Source organism: Salvelinus fontinalis, chromosome 4 (assembly GCF_029448725.1).
Source record: "Salvelinus fontinalis isolate EN_2023a chromosome 4, ASM2944872v1, whole genome shotgun sequence".
Classification (NCBI taxonomy): Eukaryota; Metazoa; Chordata; class Actinopteri; order Salmoniformes; family Salmonidae; genus Salvelinus; species Salvelinus fontinalis.
In genome coordinates this window covers 49,858,036-49,884,906 of record NC_074668.1, presented here as the reverse complement: position 1 = coordinate 49,884,906, position 26,871 = coordinate 49,858,036, and the positions used below count along the sequence as shown (strand labels likewise).

At 43.0% G+C, this 26,871-nt stretch overlaps 1 protein-coding gene across 2 annotated transcripts; it reads left to right on the top strand.

Annotated features, from left to right (window-relative positions):
• The first annotated feature begins 2,638 nt into the window (after nt 1-2,638).
• znf608 (zinc finger protein 608) lies at nt 2,639-16,549 on the top strand. 2 transcript variants are annotated; one of them, XM_055920458.1, is made up of 9 exons: nt 2,639-3,119; nt 6,826-7,054; nt 9,558-9,645; nt 11,294-13,589; nt 14,013-14,415; nt 14,657-14,811; nt 15,064-15,211; nt 15,420-15,479; nt 15,689-16,549. In XM_055920458.1, the coding sequence occupies exons 1-9, from the start codon at nt 2,763-2,765 to the stop codon at nt 15,706-15,708; spliced, it is 3,756 nt and encodes a 1,251-aa protein (XP_055776433.1). In that variant the 5' UTR covers nt 2,639-2,762; the 3' UTR covers nt 15,709-16,549. The 2 variants fall into 2 exon arrangements, with proteins under 2 accessions (XP_055776433.1, XP_055776434.1); XM_055920459.1 differs by lacking the exon at nt 6,826-7,054 and having other exon boundaries at nt 3,034-3,119.
• The last annotated feature ends 10,322 nt before the right edge of the window (nt 16,550-26,871 follow it).

The following is a 26,871-nucleotide window of genomic DNA, read 5'->3' as shown; positions in this document are numbered from 1 at the left end:
CCTACAGTAGATGGCAGGCTGACCCATTGTACTTTGAAATACAAAAATAACCCTCTGTATAGTTTCGTATTGGCATTATGTTGGTGTGCATAGAAATCATACAGAAGACTTCCAGTCTTGATAATCTCGCCATGTAGCACATACAAACACGTGGAGGAAAGGGATGATCGTCTCAGAAACGTAGCATGATGTTACGGGTTTTCTTATGTAGATGTAAAGCACCAAACAGACACATAGCCTACTGAAAAAGGTCAAATAACATACCGTTACAACACCAGGCCAGGGGTAGGCGGTCTCCCGGGTGGCGCAGTGGTCTAGAGTCTCTGGGTTCGCGCCCAGGCTGGGCTGGGTTCGCGCCCAGGCTCTGTCGCAGCCGGCCGCAACCGGGAGGTCCGTGGGGCGACGCACAATTGGCATAGCGTCGTCCGGGTTAGGGAGGGTTTGGCCGGTAGGGATATTCTTGTCTCAGTATGTAAAATGTAATAAAATGTATGCACTCTATTGTAAGTCGCTCTGGATAAGAGCGTCTGCTAAATGACTAAAATGTAAATGTAGGCGGACAGGCAAGGGTTAAGATAAGATATTATCTTATCTTAGTTAAGATATTTCTCCATTGAAGAGATAAGAGGTTGCAATTCAAAGACTGCTCGGATGGGCTTCTGCATAAGTGATCTTACAATTGAACTAAAACCACTGAGTCTTGCTCCATATTTGTTATAGGTTAGTAAGTGATTGACCACTCATAGGCAGCATTGGAAATGTTAACAGGTTCATGTACACCTGGTCCCAGACAAAGGCATTTTGAAGATGTTAACTTCAATGAATTACTGGTATTTCATTAATATAGTTATCAATGTTTAGGAAAGGACTACAGTGACAACCAACATAAAGATAAATTAGAATCATTGTTTTAAATGGAACTGAGTAAAGCCTTTTCACTTCACTGTAAGTGGTAAATACAAAAAGCTAAGTGATATAAAACCCAATATCTGTCATTGTGCAAAAGCAGTTTATACATCAATTCTGTCAATTATGGTTTCCTCTGTACAGTAATGTTAGAACAGCCATATCTACACAATCACAGTCAATATTGAATCAGTACTTCAAATCCCTGCTATAGGGACAACAGGAGTGACTATTGACAGGTATTGTTTTGTTAGGCATCCCTGGATACTTCCCTATTTGAGTGGTGAATCTAATGCTTTGCTAGCTGTTGACTGTTGAGCTTTATTCTAGAGCGTAATGGGCTTAAAGGGAAGAAAAATATCTATAGTTTATAAGTGGTTTGACATAGTTGCTTGGATGCAAGGCTTGGCAGACAGAGGGGAATTCTTGTCAAGTGGTTGGCTGGGCAATATGGTAGACTCAATATGACAATGCCATGAGGCACACTAGGGAGAGGTCACACCCTTTTTCTGTAGAATACTCATTTGGCCATGTTGGTAGCTTATAAGCTATAAGTCAATGTATAGAAATCTCACAAACGGAATTCTTTGCATGTCAGTGTCAACAGTGTGAAATCATATGTGTTACAATTGTAGCGGCCCTATCACAACCCCCAGTGGTAGGACCTCTTGATGCAATGGCTAAGGTGTTTGACTGACAGTTGCAGGACACCCAGTTTCAAGTCCCAGTCAGGATACCCCCCAAATACGCTTACCCAGGCAAACCCAGGCTTAAGGACCTATGGGGGGAGATATTGAGCAATAATCTTCCACTTTTATTCACTATTAGTTCACATTTCTAATTCAGGGGATAGGGAACAATAGCAAAGCATGGCAAAGGTCTGCCAGAAGACACAGAGCCCAACTAGCAACTAGACTGAACGACACAGGTGTATAGAATCTTTATGAGTTTTGAGCTGGGTGCGGCTCTGTCCATTAGCCGTGTTGCTGAAATCGCTGATCTTCGTTTTACCTAGCACTGATTGTGGTACTGTCCAGGTTGCTGAAACATTATTTACGTGTGTGCTGGTTTCATTGCACAACTTGGAGTTACCGTTAGATTGCCTTTATTTGACCTGCGGCCTTTCCCAAACAGTTAGAATAAGAACAGGGGTTATAGTGACCTTAGCATATTTTAGTAAGCCTTAGCCTGTGACATCTTGGTGTAATGGCTAAGGTACCCAGGTTTGAGACCCCATCGGGCTATGGCAGGATACATTGAGCAATTTTGCACAACAGGAGGTGTCCTCATAACCCCATGGGGTATATTACACCACAATACTTTTGGTTGTTTTTTAAATATTCTATTCATTAAATGAGATATACTGTAGGTCTGCACTGAACCAAAGGTAGCCTACTGACAATTTATACAGGACAGAAGGCATCTGACTATGACTTCCTTTTGTGAAGTCATGGGGTTTCACCGTTTTTCTGTCATAATTCAAGTCAATCAATTTCACAATAGAATAGACTGTTAACCAGCTAGGCTGACACGCAGCCTACTACTCCCGTCAGTGACTGCGGTTGGCAATTTGAGAATTGACTTGAATGCTGATTTGAGGAGAGATCGACAAAGACAGGAGATTAGTGGATTTTTGAAAGGAAAAAATGGGACGATGACGGATTGTGAGGAGCTGTCCAATTGTTCAAACGCACCTGCTTTATCAGACAGACTAACAATTCCCTCCGTTCAAATCCAGCGACACTTCAGCAAGGAATCGAGGAAATATAGATTCAAAAGAAGCAAAACTTCTAAGGGTTTTGAGCCGTCGGTCCTGTGTGGTATCGCTGAGAGGACGCCCCATAGAGGCATTTGAAATGAATTCAGCACTGGGCCAGGCGGTCAGCAACCCAAAGTCGAGTGATGTAACCGTTTCATGCGCCAAAGGCAAAGAGGAAAAAAAGGGAAAAAATCTAATCAGAGGCTGGAAAAGGGAGAGGGATGCTTTCAGGACGAGGAAAGAGAAACATGATGGTCAAAGAAGTCCTATCTTAAATTCTATACCTGACCATTTGTGCACCCTCGGAAGCAAAGCGAATCCGTGTCATTGTGCAGGGGGCAGAATGGAAGACATTACCAAAAACGGTTTGGATTGTGGAATAAAGGGCAGCGCTATTGTTGTGAGGAAGAATGACGACACTGTCACAACGGCAAAGAAGCTGAGAACAGAAAAGGTACGCTTAATGCCCGTTTTAAAACATGTAGGCTACCAATCATTATCTTATTAGCTTAATTGCCGTGGAATATTTTTTTCATAAGAGAGGTAGCCTAACAGGATTACTTGGCAGATGTTTTATGCATGAGTAAGGTAGCAGCCTAATAGAGATACAGTTCTATCATGGTAATCCTTTATGTGCACAGAATACACACAGCTGTTCAAGAATGCAGTTCCAAGGGCCCAGGCCAGAACATCCCCTCAAAATATAGGCTAAGAATGACAAACGAATATATAATGTACAGTGATGTGGCTACAAAACACTACCACACTATTATTTACAATATATTATGTTATTTACAATATGGACAATGATTTAATAATGAATATAATGACAAGGTACCCTAAGCACACAAGCAAGCATGCAAGCAGAGATGTTTTGCATAGCTGTGACATATGAAAGGCTATAACCAGATGTAAACCTGGGGAATCACCATAATCTCAGACCCATCAGTTGTATCCTAACCCGATCAATTTATCTTATTAGCATGTCCTCTATTTTGTTTATAATATAACTGAAACTCCACAGCAAAAGGAAGGGAAGTTTTTTCAGGTACTAATTTCTTATGCTTATCCTTTTACAGTTTCTGTAATTTATGGTTAATGTTAATGCTATTGGAGGCTGTTGCCCACCATTTATTGTTCTCAGGGAACAGTCCCACACTCTCCACAATTTTTACCTGAGTCTTTTGACTTGATTTATTTTAAATAGCTTAGTAGGGACACCACAAAGCCCCAACCTACATAGGCAGTTGTTTTTTTTATAATGATTTAATCTAATTTGTTTCAAGAGAAGACGCCTATCTTTCTTCATGACAGATGCCATCAGTAATCAGTGTTTTTCACTCAGCAGCAGGGGAAGTGGAGTGTGTGAACGGTAGCCATCTTTTCTCCCTGCTCTTGGCTATCAGCTCCTCACCGTGCTGCATATTAAAATCACACATAGCCTGTAACAATGAACGCTTGTGTTGCTTTTATGGTTACAAGACAAGGCATTTGTGATGAAGACAAGCCCTAGGTTTTTGACTCATCATTGTGGTCAATGTTTGAGACGTTTGCTGAGTGATTCTGTCTGAGGGAGGGAGGGTACAGGACTGTGGCATTGCATCTTGCAATCAAAGCAGGGGAGCATACATCAATCAGTCTTTGTTTTTGTCCCTTTATAGGTATCTGATCAGACACAAACAACCCTGTAGGAATGACTTCTCTTTCAAATGATGTTAAATGCATACAATAAGAATTAAAAATGACATAACACATTTAGTCAGAAGTACAAACATGTTCAGCACTGCATACAAACATAAATAGTAAAAATACATGAATGACAATCTTTTTGCAGTTACTACACAGAGCAATAGTATTGCTTGTTTTTCTTTTTTATTTGTGTTTCAGGTCATGCAAAAATGCTATTTTCAGAGAATATTTCATTAAACTGCTGAAATGTGTACGTCACTGTTATTCAAAGATACATATATTTTTTTGAAGATGAATTGTCAATAGCTGCTTGTATTTTATGAAATTATCAATAGGCTTTGGAAAAACAACACTTTCCTTTGTTTATTACCATCCCTATGATGAAAATAGATATGAGATTATTTATGAATTAAAGGTCAGGATGCTTAAAGGCCCAGTGCAATCAAAATTCATGTTTTTCTGTGTTTTGTATCATACAGTGCCTTGCAAAAGTATTCATCCCCCTTGACGTTTTTCTTATTTTGTTGCATTACAACCTGTAATTTAAATGGATTTTTATTTGGATTTCATGTAATGTACACACACAAAATAGTCAAAATTGGTTAAGTGAGAAGAGAAAAACAACACAAAATAAAAAACGGAAAAGTGGCGCGTGCCTCCCTTTTGCTATGAAGCCCATAAATAAGATTTGGTGCAGCCAATTACCTTCAGAAGTCACATAATTTGTTAAATAAAGTCCACCTGCGTGCAATCTAAGTGTCACATGATCTGTCACATGATCTCGGTATATATACACCTGAAGGAGCTCTCCAAACAGGTCAGGGACAAAGTTGTGGAGAATTTCAGATCAAGGTTGGGTTATAAAAAAAAATCTGAAACATTGAACACCCCACGGAGCACCATTAAATCCATTATTAAAAAATGGAAAGAATTTGCACCACAACCAACCTGCCAAGAGAGGGCTGCCCACCAAAACTCATAGACCAGGCAAGGAGGGCATTGATCAGAGAGGCAACAAAGGGACTAAAGATAACCCTGAAGGAGCTGCAATGCTCCACAGCAGAGATTGGAGTATCTGTCCAAAGGACCATTTTAAGCCGTACACTCCACAGAGCTGGGCTTTATGGAAGAGTGTCCAGAAAAAAAGCAATTTCTTAAAGAACAAAATAAGCAAACACGTTTAGTGTTCACCAAAAGGCATGTGGGAGACTCCCCAAACATATGGAAGAAGGTACTCTAGTCAGATGAGACTAAAATTTAGCTTTTTGGCCAGCAAGGAAAACACTATGTCTGGTGCAAATCCAACACCTCTCATCACCCCGAGAATATCATCCCCACAGTGAAGCATGGTGGTGGCAGCATCATGCTGTGGGGATGTTTTTCATCGGCAGGGACTAGGAAACTGGTCAGAACTGAAGGAATAATGGATGGCGCTGAATGCAGGGAAATTATTGAGGGAAACCTGTTTCAGTCTTCCAGAGATTTGAGACTGGGACAGAGGTTCACCTTCCAGCAGGACATTGACCCTAAGCATACTGCTAAAGCAACACTCGAGTAGTTTAAGGGGAAACATTTAAATGTCTTGGAATGGCCTAGTCAAAGCCCAGACCTCAATCCAATTGAGAATCTGTGGTATGACTTAAAGATTGCTGTACACCAGCGTGAACCCATGCAATTTGAAGGAGAAGGAGCCGTTTTGCCTTGAAGAATGGGCAAAAATCCCAGTGGCTAGATGTGCCAAGCCTATAGAGCCATACCCCAAGAGACTTGCAGCTGTAATTGCTGCAAAAGGTGGCCCTACAAAGTATTGACTTTGGGGGGTGAATAGTTATGCACGCTCAAGTTCTGTTTTTTTGGTCTTATTTCTTGTTTGTTTCACAATAAAAAATATTTTGCATCTTCAAAGTGGTGGGCATGTTGTGTAAATCAAATGATACAACCCCCCCCCAAAATCCATTTTAATTCCAGGTTGTAAGGCAACAAAATAGGAAAAATGCCAAGGGGGGTGAATACTTCCACAAGCCACTGTATTGTACAACAGCTGATGACATGAACACTGTAACATGTGGAAAAATGTGATCAGTGTTATTTTCTGATAGAATCTTCTAATCCGCCTGTTTGCATGGGTGGGAGTTTCGGCTTGCATGATGACATCACCAGGCGGGAAATTGGATAATAGACTAATAACAAAGAGAGTTCCAAAGCTCTCTCCTAATAACAGCTAGTTTTAAGTTTTCCCCTCCCCACTCAAACCACTCCAAGACAGTCCTAGTAAAATTCTTGCTTGAGAAAATAGTTTTTTGCTAAAAAGCTATATAATTCTTATTGATTTTATTGATGGAGAACTATTACAGTAAGATACTTAATTGTTACACAGAAATTATTTGATATTGATATGAAAATGGCTGCTTTGGGCCTTTTATGTTGAAAAGTCAGGGGTGATATTTGACTGCGACTCCTCCTTTCCGTAGGTGGATTCAATGTTTACAGTGCCTGCACCCCCGCCACCCGGCCCCCAAAGCCCAATGTCCAATGCCCCCTTCTCTTCACCCATCTCAAAGCAACTTCTGGTGAGGACCAGATCCATAGGAACCAACACACAAGATGGAGGGCCAGACACCGATTCATGTCGCCCTGGCCCTTGTCAGCCAGGCACCAGTGTCAACCTGGAGGGCATTGTGTGGCATGAGACTGAGGAAGGTGAGGATTCCATTCCTCCAGCTCTCCTACAATTTCAGCATTCTACCATGTGGTTCAGCATGTACATGATTGACCATGAATGAAAGGCTGTACAGTCGCTTATATCAGTGGGCATAAAACAGTTTATTCCACGGTAATATTATTAACGGTACGCCAGTATTAATAATTAGCATCTGATCAAAGGTAGGCCTTAGCCACGCGGAGATGTAAACATAACAGTATTTACAGCAGCCCAAAACCGAGAGGCTTGATTTAATCTACTTCACTAAAGAAAGCAACATTGCTGGCTCACTTGAGGACTAGAGTGTCACTTATAAAACTGAATTTGGTCTTTGCACACGGTCAACAAAGTGATTCGTGAGCTAGAAGATGCTTTTGTATTCAAGGCTGGTTTTAATTAAAGGATCTCTGCTGATGTAATAGGGTAACAGACCATGAGAGAATTCATCAGATGTGTGTTCTGGTTTTAAGAGGCCTATTATTCCTGTAAAACTCGGATTTGAAGAGAAAGGCTGTTGCCGTCTTATTAGGAAGCTATGCCATGGGACCTCCCTAGTAAGACACCTTAGCGTTCGAGGGCTGCAGAGATGCCGAGTGCATATTGATTAGGCAAATGCTAATTGCAGACCACCATCTTAATGTCCCTGACTGTGAGCTAGATTTTGATGTATGCATATCAAAATGCAATTGAGGGGTTTGATTTTATTTTCAGGAATGTTGGTAAATGTATATTAATTGAAAAACACATGTTGTGAAAGAGAGAGCTATTTTTGGGGGGCTAGTGAAAAGACGGACCTGATTTTGTTTGAAATACTGAACATTTCAAGGTCATTTTATTTTAGAAACAAATAATATATATCCACTCCAAACAACAGAACTCCAGTAGAAAAAGTATCCCGATTGGGTTTTAAACAGTTACATGTAATAAAGTATCAATCCATAAATAAATCCATATTAAAATAATCCTTTGTTTCAACTACATTGTACAAATATAACATTAGTGATTTATTGTGTTATTTTGGAAAAAGCTACTTTTGGAAAAATTGTATGGGGGTTTTACAGGTTTTTTCATTAGGATAAATCAATCTTTTTGAATTGTATTCTATACATTTTAGGGAAGGATTTAAGGAAGAATAAGAACATTGAAAGTCATTTGCAATTAAGTTGCAGATCAAGGATGGATGGATGGAATCTTATTGTCTGAGTTACACAGCCCGCCAGGGGTTAGCCTACATTCTTTTATTAACTAGGCAAGTCAGTTAAAAACAAATTCTTATTTACAATGACGGCCTACCCCAGCCAAACCCTAACCCAGACGACGCTGGGCCAATTGTGAGCCGCCCTACGGGACCCCCAATCACTGCTGGTTGTGATACAGTCTGGAATCAAACCAGGGTCTGCAGTGTCGCCTCTAGCACTGAGATGCAGTGCCTTAGATTTCTGCACCACTCGGGAGCCCCCTAAACCTAATTTAATACGATTACATTCCTAAGTGTGTAAAAAATATTTTGAGAAACGTAACTTATGATTGCACAGTCAAATATCATGGAAATTATTCACAAAAGGACTCACTTTTGCACCAGCTGCGAAAACCATATGGAATGTTCCATCCACCTGGACAATGGATATAGAGCATCTTGGGGGGGGGGGGGGGGGGGCGAGTGTGCTGGATATCGCATTTAGCAATAAAACACGTTTTAAAGCACACCTAAACTAAATGTTTGAAAGTTTGATAACAGCCATAATTCATGCACATAGAAAGGGACCCATGAGCATTAATTTCAGATGAAAAAATGCACATCTGAAAAATTGGCGTTTATCGTGTTTTGGAAATAAACCCTTCAATTGCAGAGCTCATTAAAATTGTCACAGCAACAAGACATTTCGGTTTGCAGTTCACAGTTTTTAGTGTTTACTTTCAAGAAAATTAGACTAGAATCCAAACTAGTTTATATGGCCATTTGCCAAGGCAAGATAAAGGTGTAATATGTTTTCATACAAAATCACTTCTGTAAAAGCATTTGAATATACTCGGTACAGTGAAATGATAATGTGCAATATCTATTTGATTCTCCATTATCTTGATTCTCGACTTTTGGTTGTCTTGGAGAAATCACAGAGGGCGATTGGCTTTTAAAATGTTATTCTTTCTTTGTGTAAAAAAATGGTAAACTACATAATTCAGCCTTATTGGTGCTGTGGTAAGAACAAGGTTGTATCCCACATTGTACTCTATTCCCTATATATAGTGTACTACATGGGACCTGGTCAAAATAATTACACAATATAGGGAATAGGGTGCCATTTGGGACGTAGACCAAGCCTCCATAAAAGCCACAAAAAGAAGATCCCATCTATCAGTCTGATGTCATTTCATCTGATAAAAAGTTATCACAATGCCATCATGGTTGTCAACTGGACCTCCATCCATGCCACAGTTCAAAGCACATCGTTACAAAATGTCTTTAATGTAACATGCTCCTTTTTGCTTTTTGAATTGTAGGTGTCCTTGTAGTCAATGTAACATGGAGAAAAAGAACCTATGTGGGGACTCTTTTGGACTGTACCAAGCATGACTGGGCACCACCCAGGTAATAATACACATTCATAATTTGTTATATAGTATTGAAAAAATAGTATATGAGTAGCCTATTTTGTTTTAGCCTTTTCTGTTGCCACGAAAGCTGTCAGTGACTGTATTTGTTGCATGTCATTACCATTGTAAGTATTCAATAATGAGTACTTATGTAATTTTTGATGGATTTGATTCATTGATTTTATTTCCGTGTCATACACCAATTTTGTATAGATTTTTTTTGTATGGTTTACTATATATACACTACCGTTCAAAAGTTTGGGGTCACTTAGAAATGTCCTTGTTTTTAAAAGAAAAGCTTTTTTTTTGTCCATTAAAATAACATCAAGTTGTTCAGAAATACAGTGTAGACATGTTAATGTTGTAAATGACTATTGTAGCTGGAAACATCTGATTTGCAATGGAATATCTACATAGGTGTACAGAGGCCCATTATCAGCAACCATCACTTCGGTGTTCCAATGGCACGTTGTGTTAGCTAATCCAAGTTTATCATTTTAAAAGGCTACTTGATCATTAGAAACCCCTTTTACAATTGTTAGCACAGCTGAAAACTGTTATTCTGATTAAAGAAGCAATAAAACTGGCCTTCTTTAGACTAGTTGAGTATCTGGGGCATCAGCATTTGTGGGTTCGATTACAGGCTCAAAATAGCCAGAAACAAAGAACTTTCTTCTGTATCTCGTCAGTCTATTTTTGTTCTGAGAAATTAAGGCTATTCCATGTGAGAAATTGTCCAGAAACTGAAGATCTCGTTCAACACTGTGTACTACTCTCCTCACAGAACAGCGCAAACTGTCTCTAACCAGAATAAAAAGTGGAGTGGGAGGCCCCGGTGCATCCCAGAGTTGAGGAGTGGGAGGCCAGCATCCCAGAGTTGCCTCTTCACTGTTGACATTGAGACTGGTGTTTTGCGGGTACTGTTTAATGAAGCTGCCAGTTGAGGACTTGTGAGGCGTCTGTTTCTCAAACTAGACACTCTAATGTACGTGTCCTCTTGCTCAGTTGTGCACCGGGGCCTCCCACTCCTCTTTCTATTCTGGTTAGAGACAGTTTGTGCTGTTCTGTGAAGGAAGTAATACACTGCGTTGTACGAGATCTTCAGTTTCTTGGCAATTTCTCGCATGGAATCGCTTTCATTTCTCAGAACAAGAATAGACTGATGCGTTTCAGAAGAAAGTTTATTGTTTCTGGCTATTTTGAGCCCGTAATCGAACCCACAAATGCTGATGCTCCAGATACTCAACTTGTCTTAAGAAGACCAGTTTTATTGCTTCTTTAATCAGTACAATAGTTTTCAACTTGTGCTAAAATAATTGCAAAAGGGTTTTATAATTATCAATGAGCCTTTTAAAATGATTAACTTGGATTAGCTAACACAACGTGCCATTGGAACACAGGAGTGATGGTTGCTGATAATGGGCCTCTGTACGCCTATGTAGATATTCCATAAAAAATCTGCCGTTTCCAGCTACAATAGTCATTTACAACATTAACAATGTCTACACTGTATTTCTGATCAATTTGATGTTATTTTAATGGACAAAAAAATGTTATTTTCTTTCAAAAATAAGGACATTTCTAAGTGACCCCAAACTTTTGAATGGTAGTGTATATATATCTATATTTTTTTCTTCTTCTAGATTTTGTGAGTCACCATCCAGTGACTCTGATCTGCCAGGTGGCCGTGGCCGTGGTAAAAGGATGCGACTGGCCATCCCGGATCGACCCTGTGTTGAACCTGGGCTCGCCAAGGTCCGAGGGCTGCCACATAAGAGCCGTGGCGGGGGCATTCACAGCAAGGGCCGAAGAGGGAGCCTTAATCTGATCAATAACTGCAGAACACCTCCCTTTTTCACAGTTGAGGAGATCAAGCCAAACTCCATCCCATCTGGGAAGAGGAAAAACAAACCACCGACTGATCTTGATTTGAGTTTAGTCGCAGATGACATGAAAAATGGAAACGGGAAGAGGATCCGTGCCAAGTCCCGGAGTGCTCCTTCCACGCCACAGGGAAAGTCGGATCCTACCTTTAACGATCCGGCATGTACCTCTCCCATACTGATAGACTGCCCCCATCCGCACTGTAACAAGAAATACAAGCATATCAATGGGCTGCGGTACCACCAGACACATGCACACTTAGATGTGGACCGGAAGCCAGAGTTTGAGGCTGAGAGTGAGGACAGACTGTCTGACTGTGAGGAGTCCCTCAGTAACATGACATTCGACTGCTCCGATATAACCAATAGCTCATCAAAGAAGCCCAGCCCTCTATATAAGGTTTCTACAATAGGGTCTCCAAAAAGCAGACGATTAATGTTCAATAGTGATCATAGTCCCATGGCGAATTCTAAAATGAGGAGGAATTCGTTGATCAAAGAGGGACTCATTGATGACTTGAGTAACTTGCCAATCATTTCGAACATGACTGTGGTACTGGAAAATTGTCTTGTTACTGATAGGAACTCCTCTGTGGAGATGCCTAAGCTTGAAGCCGAGGGTCTGATCGATAAGAAGGGAGTGTGTGATAAAGGGAAAAAGGTTAATGGGAAAGTTGAGAAGTGTTCATCTAAATCTAGGACCAACAGGCCTATAGCTCCTGCTCCCCCAAAACTGATTGCAATCCCCAACACGGTGTTCTCCACTAACACAACAGAAGCCAACACACAGCAGTCTTCCCCACCAGTAGCTGTTGGTGTCATCACAACAAAGAACCTCTCACTTAAACCCATCAAGCCAAAGTTAAACATCATGGTAGAGCCAAGTCTGGTGAAAACAACCCTAGTCACTTGCAAGGAGACCAGGAACAAAGACAAACGAAGATTAAAAGACAAACACAATAAAGACACAAGGACCTCTAATGGCGATAGCATTCAACTAAAGATGGACGAGGGAAAGGTGGTGGGAAAAGAACCGTCTGGAAGCCTTCTGAAAGAGCACTTGAGCAAACAAGACGTCATGAACAGTCTAACGGAGTCTCAAGAGAGTAGAATGGCCAGCATCAGAGCAGAGGCTGACAAAGTGTACACGTTCACTGACAACTCTCCTAGTCCTTCCATAGGTAGCTCTTCAAGACTGGACTGTGGCTCCCTTGAAAGTGGAGATGGCACCACCACCAAAACTAACAGCCCGGCATACTCAGACATATCGGATGCAGGTGATGATGGGGGTTCAGACTGCCGTTCAGACACTAGGTCCAAAAGTCCAAGGTCCATCTCAGCCTCTGAGATGAACTCAAACAACAATCCCAATCTAAATCCAAAGACTCATCCAGCTGCATCTATTCCTGCAGGGCCTGTCAAAGACCCCCAGTCTCCTTTTTACCACGGATATGACCCCTACTATATTCAGAATTACATGCAGACCGGCCAGTCAAACACAGCTGCTTTTCATAAGACCGCCACCCTTCAAGACAGTAAATGCAAAAAGGAGGACAATGAGGGGAGAAACACCCCGGAATTATTTGATTCGAAGAAGACTGATGTCATCAACTCAAGTTCGCAGTCCCAGCTTCAGATGGCGATGACACAAACACACACGGCTCTAGCCCAGTCCTTGTACTACGGCCAGTATGCACGAGGTCTTTACATGGATCAAAAACTCTTAATTGCATCCAAGTGCTGTGATCAGCAGCAAATCACCAAGCAGAGAGGAGGTCAAGCAAACCGAGAACCAGATGAGATGAAACACATGATAACCTCGACATCTGTATTATCTAAGGGGACAGACTCTGTGAAAACGTGCTGTGCCAAACCTGGGCTCTCGTTTGCAGAAATGGATGAGCGACCCCAGACTCTGACCACACAGCCACAAGGGAAGCTGATGCTTGTCAATATGACTGAGAACCAGGGACTTGTCAAAGACAGTGATGAAATGAAATCATCCATGAATCCAAATAATCAGACAGAGCTGGACTCAAATGTATCATTTTCAAATGTAAGTTTTTCACTCTGTCTTTAGCTATTTGGATGTTGGTGTGTACGACTGTTGTGAAGGTCAGATTGTCAGATTGTTGCATTATGTAAACCTTTAGTCCAGGGAAAGGCTGTTTATGTGGTACTGTAGATGTACTTTTGCCTAATATTTTCAAGAAGACAGATTAGGAAGATAAGTTTTATTTTATCGGTCAAATCTAAGATGGCCATACTACTAAAGGACGTAACCCAATTTTAGATGTAAATGTAAACATTTAACATAAGTAGCTAAGTAAGGAACATTTGAAAAGAAAAGTTGGTTTTGATATAAATGTTGAATTTGCAGTTGATGGATTGACTTGTCAATTCACAAACTGGGATTACTGGTATTCAATTAAATATTAAGAAAACCCATCACAAACAACACTTTTCCTCATCGATTTAGCATGCAGAAGTCCAATGCTGGTCCCGCCCAAATCAATCCAATAATGTGGAGCAGCAAAGTGAAGAGCTTAGCCAGAGCTCAGAGGAGTTAAATGCTGACATGTCTAAGGAGTGGGAGATGCCCTCTGAGCCAGTGACAAAGTTGGGAGTAGAGCTCAAAAAGGCCACGAACCAGAACGTCACCACATCAGACATAGAGGACTGTGATAGGCTAGAGGAGCAGCAGCCAATAGGGGTCATGTCTGAGGACTCACAGAGTGCCAGGGTGGCTGTATCACCAGCGATGAACCCCCAACAACAACCCTATATCCAGTACCAGCATTCCTACCAATACCTACAGATGTGTGACCCCAGCAACAACTCTTACACGGTCAAGTCACCCACCCTGGTGCATAATTACCCACGTAAGTCTATATGGTTTGAGAAATTATGACTACAATGGGCAATAGAAACTGAAATCGAGTTGTTTGAGTGATTTTTTTTGCTTCATCATATTTTGTGTATTTAAGATTTTGGAATATATCACGTGTTCAAGATTCATGCCAAGTTTATGTCGTGTTAAAGAGATTGCTATTTGGCCCGACATTGTGAATGAATTTATTGAAGGGCTGTTTTCAAAATTGTGTTTTGTACTGTACATATTAGGTTTCCACTATCCTCTCTATGGGAAAACAGCAGGCAGAGAGGAGTCGGATTTGACTCAGAACAGCCGTAGTGTGAGCAGTAAGCCAGCCAGTGAGTCAACTGCCCTTGAGCTTCTGCAACACCACAATCTGCCATACCATGGCAAATCCCCTGCGGTGAGTGTCCATCAAGTATAGTCAGAATTGAGGCTGAAAAATATAAAGCAAAAGGAAATCCATGAAATGAACATGCATCAGTTTATGGCAGAAGAGATAGGAAATTGAAATGAGCATCTGTGAGATACTAGCCCTATTGCAAGTGTGATCTGTGACATGCTGTTGAAATTATGATATTAGTGTGCAATACATACTGTATATAGAGTACTACAAAGACATATTTGAGTAAAGGATCACCCTTTTTGTCAATAGCCTGGTGAGAAAGGATCCTTTGAAGGAGAGAGAGAGACTGACCGGGAGAGGAACCATGTTCCCTTTGCCAGGCACCTTCACACTCATCATCATACACATCTTGGAATGAGCTACCCACTCATGTCTGGGCAGTACGACATTTTCCAAGGTAAACAAACATTTCCTGAATTATTGAAATGTAAAGTGAACAAAAATATTTTACTTTGAAAATGTTATGTATTTCATTTCTAAAAACAAAAAGTATGTGATTGAGAGGAAGGAATGCTTATTATGTCTATCATATGTTGTTTTCTTTACCTATACTAAAACACAATAGTTCATTAGATATAGCTAGATCTCTCATCTCTCTTTTGAAGGGATAAGCTCTAGAGCCCTGGTTTCCAGCCAGAAGGTGTTGGTACACTCATCTTCAACTGGTATGTCCTCTTAGTTGCCCAATCCATACCCTTTCTATGATAGGCCTATTGTTTGATCATTTTGTCAAAAGAGAAAAGGATCAGTACTGAATAATGACATGAGGTAGATTTAGCAAACTTTATTCAATTTTCTTTACTGTGAGAGGTAGGTATTGTATATAAAATCATTCTAAAATCAAATAAGATGTTCATGAACTCTGCTTCTACAGATAATGAAGGGAAGAAGTAAGACCATGTGACTGGCTCACATGAGGCTAAGAAGATTTACAGGCATCAATTCCATGGTGTTATATTCATAGCCTCTATGGGAGGCAGAGACCACTTTCATTTGCGATTTAATCAATATTTTATAAGAGTCAGAGTAGTGGTATTGTAATATTGGTGGAGATATGTATCAAGTAACAAGACTTAAGTATTTTGCATTTGGATGCCTGTCTGAAAACACACGTGACAAAACCCATAGTGTTATAGAATCAGCCATAAATTGCCATGCTACAAAGTTTATATGCACATGTATCGTAATGTAAATCATATGGTTGAATGTACTGAAATTTGTATTATCCCAATGTTTTTTTCCGTTGGGAAACTGCAGTTGAAGTGCAAGAGTCTATAAAGTGGTCCTCCCAGTATTACTTAATTACATTTGTATACTGTACTTGACTGTAGCCACTTGTTGATTGTATTGTCTTGTGTGAGAGTAAATCTTCACATTTTACCAGTGCCATAGAACTGTGGTGTATATATTCTGTATAGTTACATGGCATAGTATTAAATGCTTATTATTTATGTTTGTTTTCATTTCAATGCATTGTATTGTGATTTACATTACAGCACATTACTTGCATAGTTCCAGTGGTTGTTTTATTACTTGAATAGTGCTACAAACTCTGTTTACAAGTATCGACATCTCTAGAGAAACTCTTCAATGAAGTTGCATGATCAGTGTAATTCACACAGTGTATCAAGTTACTTTGGAATCAATTAAACATGGAAACTGCTGTTGCTTTTTTATACTGTTTATGCCTTAATTCATATGTGTGGCAATCAGAATTAAAGGGTGTTTATATACACCTTATGTGTTCTGTCTATTTTGTCCTTAATAATGCCCATGCACTATACACTCTCTTCCAGGGCAGAAGGTAAAACAAGGGGGCTTGTGTCAGAGGGCATCTGGAAATTTGACAAATTTGATTACATCCCTGTTAGTGAGCATTTCTACTTTGCCAAGATAATCCAGCCATCTGACAGGTGTGGCATATCAAGAAGCTGATTAAACAGCATAAAAGGTCAATCTAAAATGTGTAGTTTTGTCCAACATATGTAAAATCTTTGAAATTGTTGCATGTTACATTTATATTTTTGTTCAGTATACAGTGCCTTAAGAAAGGATTCACACCCCTTGACTTTTTCCACATTTTGTTACAGCCTGAGTAGAAAATACAAATTTAGATTGTGTGGGTCAGTGACAAAAACACACACACTTGAAAGTGGAATTTCTTTGACATTTTTACAAATTAATAAAAAATAAAAAATGAAAAGCTGAAATGTCTCGAGTCAATAGGTATTTTACCCCTTTGTTATGACAAGCTTAAATAAGTTCAGGAGTAAAAATGTGCTTTGCACATTGCATGGACTCACTGTGTGCAATAGTGTTTAACAATTTTTTTTAATGGCTACCTCATTTCTGAACCCGACACATACAATTATCTGTAAGGTCCCTCAGTTGAGAAGTGAACAGTTTCAGCCACAAAAACCAGAGAGGATTTCCAATGCCTCACAAAGGGCACCTATTGGTAGATGTGTAAAATCAGCAGACATTGAACATCCCTTTGAGCATGGTGAAGTTATTAATTGCACTGTGGAGGGTGTATCAATACACACAGTCACTACAAAGATACAGGCGTCCTTCCTAACTCAGCTGCCGGAGTAAAGGAAAACCACTTAGGGATTTCACCATGAGGCCAATGCAGACTTTAAAGTTACCGAGTTTAATGGCTGTGATAGGAGAATGGATGGATCAACAACATTGTAGTTACTCCACAATACTAACCTAATTAACAGAGTGAAAAGAAGGAAGCCTGTACAGAATAAAAATATTCTAAAACATGCATCCTGTTTGCAACAAGGCGATACTGTAAAAATATGGCAAAGCAATTAACACTTTGTATTCAGGACAAAAAGTTATGTTTGGGGCAAATCCAACACAACACATTACTGAGTACCACTCTCCATATTTTCAAGCATAGTAGTGGCTGCATCATGTTATGGGTATGCTTGTAATCATTAATGACCGTGGAGTTTCAGGATAAAAAAGAAACGTAATGGAGCTAAGCACAGGCAAAATCCTAGAGGAAAACCTGGTTCAGTCTGCTTTCCACCAGACACTGGGAGATGAATTCACCTTTTAGCAGGACAATAACCTAAAACACAGGGCCAAATCTACACTGGAGTTGCTTACCAAGAAGACAGTGAATGTTAAATGTTTTACTTAAATCTACTTGAAAATCTATGGCAAGACCTGAAAATGTTTGTCTAGCAATGATCAACCACCAATTTGACAGAGCTTGAAGAATTTTGAAAAGAATAATGGACAAATGTTGAACAATTCAGGTGTGGAAAGCTCTTGGAGACGTTTCAGGAGAAGACCCAGATGCAGACAGTGTCGATGTAACAAAAGTTTATTTCTAGAACAGGGGGCAGGCAAAACGACAGGTCAAGGGCAGGCAGAGGTCAGTAATCCAGATCAGAGTCCATAAGGTACAGAATGGCAGGCAGGCTCAGTGTCAGGGCAGGCAAAATGGTAAAAACTAGAAAACAGGAACTAGAACAAGATAGGCGTAAGGGGAAAAACGCTGGTAGGCTTGACGAATAAAACGAACTGGCAACAGACAAACATAGAACACAGGTATAAATACACTGGGGATAATGGGGAAGATGGGCGACACCTGGAGGCGGGTGGAGAAAAGAACAAAGACAGGTGAAAAGGATCAGGGTGTGACAGTACCCCCCCTACCTGGGCGCACACCTGGTTGACAGGGGTGCTGGTGTTGGAAATCAGCGATGAGGCCTGGGTCCAGGATATCCCAGCACCTATCCTCTGGGCCATAACACTCCCGGTCAACCAGGTACAGGAATCCCCTGCCTCGAGGCCGAACCTTCAGGAGACGCCTCACCGTGTACACCAGTTGGCCGCCGATTAGATGGGGGGAGAGGAGTGAGCCTGGAAACAGGAGACAAAGAGCTGTGAGACATGGGTTTGATCCTAGACACGTGAAAAGTGGGATGTATACGGGGCAACAGAAGACGAACGGCAGAGGGGCTAATGACCTTGGAGATGGGGAAAGGGCCGATAAACCGGAAGGGCAGATCTCAGGTGGACAGCCATACCCTCTGCCCGAGACAATACCGGGGAGCCGGGGTCCAGTGGCGGTCCGCTTGTAGTCGATACTTGGAGGTGGTCTTGAGAAGAGCCGATGGGGCTCTCTTCCAGGTACGACGACAGCGGCAGACAAACATCTAGGCAGAGGGTATGCCAACCTCTTCCTCTTGCTCCGGGAAGAGCGAGGGCTGATAACTTAGGGAACACTGAAAGGGCGAGAGACCCGTGGCAGAGCAAGGAAGGGTGTTGAGGGCATATTCAACCCACACTAGTTGCTGGCTCCAGTTGGTGGTTTGGCAGAGACCAGGCAGCGAAGAGTCGTCTCCAGGTGTTGGTTGGCTCGCTCCAACTAGCAGTTGAACAGGGGATCGAACCCGGAGGACAGCATGGCCGACGACCCAATGAGTGTGCGTAACGCCTTCCAGCACCGGGACGAGAGGTGAGGACCCTGGTCGGAGACCATGTCCACTGAGAGTCCATGAATCCATAAGACGTGCTGCACCATGAGCTGGGCTGTCTCTTTGGCAGAGGGTAGCTTGGGGAGAGGAATGGGGCTTTGGAAAACCGGTCCACTACTGTCAGGATAGCAGTGTTGCCATCAGATGGGGGGAGACCAGTGACAAAGTCCAGGGATATGCGAGACCAGGGATGGTGAGGAACAGGCAGAGGTTGAAGGAGACCAGCCGGAGCGTCTTGTTCTGCACACAGATCGTGCATGCAGCGACAAAACGCAGAGATATCAGGAACCATGGTAGGCCATCAAAAGGGTTGTCGCACAAAGGCCAGCGTCTGACGGGAGCCCGGGTGGCAGGCAAGCTTGGAGGAGTGGGGTCACTCCAGGACCAAGGAGTGGACAGCGTCAGGAACAAACATCCGGTTATCTGGGCCACCCCCGGGGTTCGGCAGGGAAAACCGCGCCTCACGAATCTGCTTCCCTATTCCCCAGCGGAGTGCCGTTGCCAGGCACGAGGTGAGAAGGATGGTCTCGGTTTCCGGGGGTGTAGCCGCGGGGCTATAGCGGCGTGACAGCACATCCGGCTTGACATTCTTGGATCCTGGTCGGTATGAGAGGGAGAAGATGAAACTGGGTGAAAAGCAGAGCCCACCTAGCATGCCTAGATTTGAGACGCTTGGAAGTGCGGAGATATTTCAGGATCTTGAAGTCTGTCCAAACAATGAAGGGACGTTCTGCCCCCTCCATCCAGTGCTGCCATTCCTCCAACTCCATCTTCACCGTGAGAAGCTCACGATTCCCCACATCATAGTTCCTCTCCGTGGCGATGAGGTGATGGGAGAAGAAGGCGCAGGGATGTAACTTGAGGTCCAGGGCAGAACGCTGGGAGAGGACAGCCCCCATTCCAACATTCGAAGCATCAGCCTCCGCCACGAACAGGCGGGACGGGTCAGGATGAACCAAGATGGGAGCTGTTGTGAAACGGCGTTTGAGATCCCGGAACGCCCCGGTCAGCAGTTGGGGACCAGGTGAATGGAACCTTGGGGGAGGTGAGTGCAGACAGGGGGGAAGCCAGGATGCTGTAACCCCAGATAAAGCGGCGATAAAAGTTGGTGAATCCCAGGAAACATTGCAGTTGCACTCTGGACGTAAGCTGGGGCCAATCCACCACCGCTCTCACCTTCCCGGGATCCATCTGTACACTCCCTGCAGCGATGATGTAACCCAGGAAGGGGATGGTGGAGCGATGGAAGTCGCACTTCTCCGCTTTCACAAAAAGCTGGTTCTCAAGGAGGCTTTGGAGAACCTGTCGGACGTGAGGCACATGTTCTTGGGCGGAGCTGGAGAAAACAAGGATGTCGTCGAGATAGACAAAGACGAACCGGTCATTCACCAGAGCCTGGAACACAGCAGGGGTGTTGGTAAGGCCAAATGACATGACCAGATACTCATAGTGACCACTGGACATGTTAAAGGCAGTCTTCCATTCATCCCCTTCCCGTATCCGCACCAGGTGGTAGGCGTTCCATAGGTCCAGCTTGGAGAACACGGTGGCCCCCTGGAGTGGCTCAAAGGCAGAGGAGATGAGTGGTAGCAGGTAGTGGTTCTTCACCGTGATGTCGTTGAGGCCCGGGTAGTCAATGCACGGGTGCAGGGTTTTGTCCTTGTCCACAAAGAAGAATCATGTGCCGGCAGGGGAGGCAGAAGGATGGATGAACTCTGCAGCTAGGGAGTCCTCAATGTAAATCTCCATAGCCTTGGTCTCCGGAGTCAGAGTACAGTCGTCCCCGGGATGGAGTGGTGCCTGGGAGAAGTTCGATCCCGCAGTCATGGGGTCGGTGCGGCGGAAGCGAAGTGGCCCGGGCTGTAAAGAACACCTCCCAGAGGTTCTGGTACTCCGCGGGAATGACGGAAAGGTCTGGGGCAACTTCCGAGCCCCCAGGAAGATGTCCCGGGGCAGGCTGTGCTGACTTCAGGCAATGAGCGTGGCAGAACGGGCTCCAGCACATGCTGGCACCAGCAGACCAGTCAATAAGGGGATTGTGTTGCTGGAATCAAGAGAATCCCAATACCACAGGAACCTAAGGAGACTTAATAAGCAGGAATTGGATTGTCTCGCTGTGGTTCCCTAACACACGTAGGTTGATGGGGGTGGTATTGTGGGTGACCCGGCCTATAGAGCGCCCGTCCAGTGCTCTAACGTCCATGGGAATGGAGAAGGGCTGAGTGAGGATGCCCAGTTCGGATACCAGGGTTGCGTCCATAAAGCTCTCGATGAGTGTCCATAGAGATTGACTGGTTCCCCCACAGCAAGATGGCATGAAAAGGGGTGTGAGTAAGGGGAGAGGAAAAGTTCTCCATATGGCCCACCAGAGTACTCGCTCCTACTGGTGAGCCTGGTCTTTCTGTGGACAGGTGGCCACGAAATGACCAGTAGTCCCGCAATACAGGCAACTCTTCGTGTGAAGTCTGCATAGCCGTTCGGCTGGGGACAGCCTAGCTCTGGCTAGTTGCATCGGCTCGGGAAGAGGTGAGTTGGCAGACTTCGGAGACTCTCGGGGGAACTCGGGTAGCCTCGGGTTCTCTCGGCAATGGAGCTGTCATGGACTTCAGGGATGTCTCGGAGGCGAGGTGGAAGCCTTGGGCGGGCAAGTGAAATCGAACCTCCTCTCCTTCCTTCTCTCCCGTAGTCGCCCATCGATCCGAATGGTCAAGTTGATGAGCGAGTCGAGATCTGTTGGTAGTTCCGGGTCTGCAAGCTTGCCTTTACTTCCTCCGATACTCCGTGCAGGAACATGTCGTACAGCGCTTCCGGGTTCTAGGCGATCTCAGCTGCCAACGTGCGGAAATCCACTGCATAGTCTGCCACACTGTGGGAGTCTTGCCGAAGCTGGAGTAACTTCCGGGCAGCCTCTTTCCTGGACAATGGAGCATCGAAAACTTTATTCACCTCTGCCACGAATTCCTCCAGACTGAAGCATACGGCCGACTCTTGTTCCCATACTGCCGTAGCCCAGGTGAGAGCCTTCCCGGACATCAGCGTGATGAGTTACGATATCTTAGAGCGGTTTGAGGCGAAGGAGAAGGGCTGCAACTCAATGATGAGGGAACACTGAGCGAGAAACGCCCGACAGATGCTCAACTCTCCATTGAAGCGTTACGGGGGAGGTAAGCGGGTTCCCGGGAAATGGCCAGGGAGGCAGCGCTGCTAACAGCCGGATTACTGAGGGGCTGGGAAGTTACCATCATGGTGGCAGAGATCAATAATCCAGGGTGTTGTGACAAGGTACAAAACGGGAGGCAGGCAGAATGGTCAAAACCGGGAAACCAGGAACAAGACAGGAGCAAGGGGAAAACCGCTGGAAGGCTTGACGAACAAAACAAACTGGCAACAGACAAACATAGAACACAGGTATAAATACACTGGGGATAATGGGGAAGATGGGCGACACCTGGAGGGGGGTGGAGACAAGAACAAAGACAGGTGAAATAGATCAGGGTGTGACACCCAGAAAGACTCACAAATGTAATCGCTGTCAAAGGTGATTCTACAAAGTATTGACTCAGGGCTGTGAATCCTTATGTAAATTATATATTTCTGTATTTCATTTTTAATAATTTAGCAAACATTTTATTAAACATATTTTCACTTTGTCATTATGGGGTATTGTATGTAGATGGATGAGATGTTTTATTTATTTAATACATTTTTAATTCAGGCTGTAACATGTCAAAATGTGGAATAAGTCAAGGGGTATGAATATTTTCTGAAGGCACTGTATAATGCAATTCTATTCATGGTGCAAAATGTATCTTCCAGACATAGGGTCTATGATTCAAAGGGGTTGGCTTAAATGCGGAAGACACATTTCGGTTGAATGCATTCAGTTGTGCAACTGACTAGGTATCCCTTTTCCCTTTCCCTTACTACTGTTGGCTATTGTCATTATGTGTAACACGAGCAGTAACTTGGAACAGCATTGTGTAAATCTTTGTCCATGTAAAAACTATTATGCAATTTTTGGCGGTTCAAAGTTAAGAATGACTTAAAAAGAAAATTGGGGGCACCACCAAATAGATGTACAAGCCAATTGTTTTAATAAAAAAAAACTACAAAATGTATTTCTAGCACAGGCTTAAGGAAACAAATCCGATATACACTGAGGATACTAAACATTAGGAACACTTTCCTAATATTGAGTTGTATGTGGAAACCTGGTAGTCAATGATCTCATTCAAAAATCATGGGCATTAATTCAGAGTTGGTCCCCCCTTTGCTGCTATAACAGCCTCTACTCTTCTGGGAAGGCTTTCCACTAGATGTTGGAACATTGCTGCGGGGACTTGCTTCCATTCAGCAACAAGAGCATTAGTGAGTTGGCGTTACAATTCATCCCAAAGGTGTTCGATGGGGTTGAGGTCAGGGCTTTGTGCAGGCCAGTCAATTTCTTCCACACAGATCTCGACAAAGCATTTCTGTATGGATCTCGCTTTGTGAACGGGAGCATTGTCCTGTTGAAACAGGAAGGGCCTTCCCCAAACTGTTGCTATAAAGTTGGAAGCACAGTCTACAATGTCATTGTATGCTGTAGCATTAAGATTTCCCTTCACTGGAATTAAGGGGTCTAGCCCGAACCACGAAAAACAGCCCCAGACAATTATCCCTCCGCCACCAAACTTCACAGTTGGCACTATGCATTGGGGCAGGTAGCGTTCTCCTGGCATCTGGCAAACCCAGATTCGTCCGTCAGACTGCCAGAGGTTGAAGCGTAATTCATCACTCCAGAATACTTGTTTCCACTGCTCCAGAGTCCAATGACGGCAAGCTTTACAACACTCCAGCCGGCGCTTGGCATTGCGCATGGTAATCTTAGGCTTGTGTGTGGCTGCTCGTCCATGGAAATCCCTTTCACGAGGCTCCCGACAAACAGTTATTGTGCTGACGTTGCTTCCAGAGGCCGTTTGGAACTTGGTAGTGAGTGTTGCAACCGAGGACAGACCTTTTTCATGCGTTATGTGCTTCAGCACTCGGCGGTCCGATTCTGTGAATTTGTGTGGCATACCACTTCGTGGCTGAGCCATTGTTGCTCCTAGACATTTCCACTTCACAATAACAGCCCTTACAGTTGACCGGGACAGCTCTAGAAGGGCAGATATTTGATGAACTGACTTGTTGGAAAGGTGGTATCCTATGACGGTGCCACGTTGAAAGTCACTAAGCTCTTCAGTAAGGCCGTTCTACTACCAAAGTTTATCTTTGGAGATTGCAAATACAAAAGAACCACACGACTTTACCAAGTTTGTATTTTTATCTGTTTTAAAACAGAAACGGAAAAAAAGTTCCAAAATAAAAATACATCTGCAACGGGATTTTACATTTAAAGGGGCCAAACTCCAACAACTTCCTGACACACGGGGGTGCTCGATTTCATACACCTTTCAGCAACCGGTGTGGAGGAAATAGTCAAATCCACTAATTTGAAGAGGTGTCCACATACCTTTGTATATATAGTGTAGTTCTGCCTCTGTAGCCTTTGCTTTGCCAATACTCACACCTGCTGTCAAGGGGGAAAACAAATATTAGCAGGAGCAAGTATTCAAATGTCATGTGATTTGGACTCCATTGTTCCTATAGTGACACGGTAAAGGTTGGAGTCCTCAAATTTTACAAAAGGACACTAATGCATTACACATGTACAGGATTTTTCCATCCAGTACCACATGGCAATATAATGTCATTCAACTCCTACCAATTAAACATGTCATTTCTCACTATGCATTTTCAAAAAGCATTCTCCATTAGCTGCTCTTCCATCTTTAGTCAATTTTTCTCCGTCTCGTTCAGATTGAAGTCGTATTCCTCAACCGGACTCGGGCGACTGTCCTTTAGAAGGTCACGGACATCACAAAATGACATGTAGTTTTACATTTGTTCACTTTCCAAATATAACATCCTAATTATTTTTTTTAATCATTAAATAAATAAAAAATAATAATGTGTCATACTTGCTTCCAGCATAGCTAAAGGGTCAGAGCATTTGGTGAGGGGGATCTGAAGAGGCAGAAGGAGACTGCCTCTCATCTGAAGAGGCAGAAGGAGACCTCGGTCTCCCACATGACCTATCCCTGGAGCATGAAGGATCAAGATTCTCTGCGATAAAAGATTTGGGCAACATCATGCCAATTGTTTATACAAATTAGACTACCTTTCTCAAATACAATTATCAAGAATAAGGAGTTGGCTTATGTTGTGGACGGTCATCCTCACTGTCATTACTTGCTGGCTTTTCCTGCGTTTTAGCCTTTTGCTTCTTGGTAGCAGTGGAACAGGTTTTCTGGTGTTTCAGGGCATACTTTGTTGGGGGCTTGGGTAGACCTTTGCCTGAAAATAAAAATGCAATTGTAAAATAACATCCTGCCTTTTTCTAAACACACATTTGTAATGTGCTTAAGTTTTATTGAAATGGAAGAAGACTTAAAAAAGTCAACCTAAACACCAATCTTTACACCCAAATTCTACAACAAGCCAAAGTTACCCTCCCAAGCCCCTACCCCCTAGCCTGGAAATCCCAATGGATTTCAGCTGAGTTTCACATTTGTTTCACTACACTCGTATGGTTCTTTGGCTGCCCCCATAGGAGAACCCTTTGAAGAACCCTTCTTGGTTCCAGGTACAACCCCTTTGGTTCCAGGTCTTTTTTTGTATGTATTCCTTGTCCTCCATATGAGTTAATAATAATACTACCATCACCAAAGTTGAAAAAAACGAATAAAAGAAATGGAACTGCAGTGATACAAAGTTCAAAGCGGATATAAGATAAGATGTACTTTATTTTCGATTAACTTGCATAGAACCCAACCCTACCCCACAACCCTACCCCGAGACACACAGACACACACACCCAGAGAGGCTGGAATAAATGGGTTAACCGCCGTGCAGCGCAGCACCCCTGGACCCTGTAGGGGGTTAGGTGCAATTGTAGGGGGTTAAGTTATTTCTTATTTTAAGCTTAAAAAGGATGAAGAGCGCAGAAGGGCCAACAGCTTGGAGAAGCTCAAAAGGATTTACATGCAAGCATTGGATTGTTTGTTCTTCTCCATCTGACCGTGACATTTTACATTTTTTTCTGGGTAGAGATTACATTGAAGATACAGAAGTGATTTGACTGCAGCCTTCCTGTTTAGGTAAGAGCAGTGTGTACAGTCATGGCCAAAGGTTTTGAGAATGACACAAATATACATTTTCACAACGTCTGCTGCCTCAGTTTGTATGATGGCAATTTGCATATACTCCAGAATGTTATGAAGAGTGATCAGATGAATTGCAATTAATTGCAAAGTCCCTCTTTGCCATGCAAATGAACTGAATCCCCCAAAAACATTTCCACTGCATTTCAGCCCTGCCACAAAAGGACCAGCTGACGTTCATGTCAGTGATTCTCTCGCTAACACAGGTGTGAGTGTTGACGAGGACAAGGCTGGAGATCACGCTGTCATGCTGATTGAGTTCAAATAACAGACTGGAAGCTTCAAAAGGAGGGTGGTGCTTGGAATCATTG

Coding starts and splice junctions, on each gene's coding strand:
- znf608 (XM_055920458.1), top strand. CDS start 2,763: ATGAATTCAGCACTGGGCCAGGCGGTCAGCAACCCAAAGTCGAGTGAT. Junction 13,590..14,012: donor CAAATGTATCATTTTCAAAT/GTAAGTTTTTCA, acceptor TCATCGATTTAG/CATGCAGAAGTCCAATGCTG. Junction 14,812..15,063: donor ACCATGGCAAATCCCCTGCG/GTGAGTGTCCAT, acceptor TTTTGTCAATAG/CCTGGTGAGAAAGGATCCTT.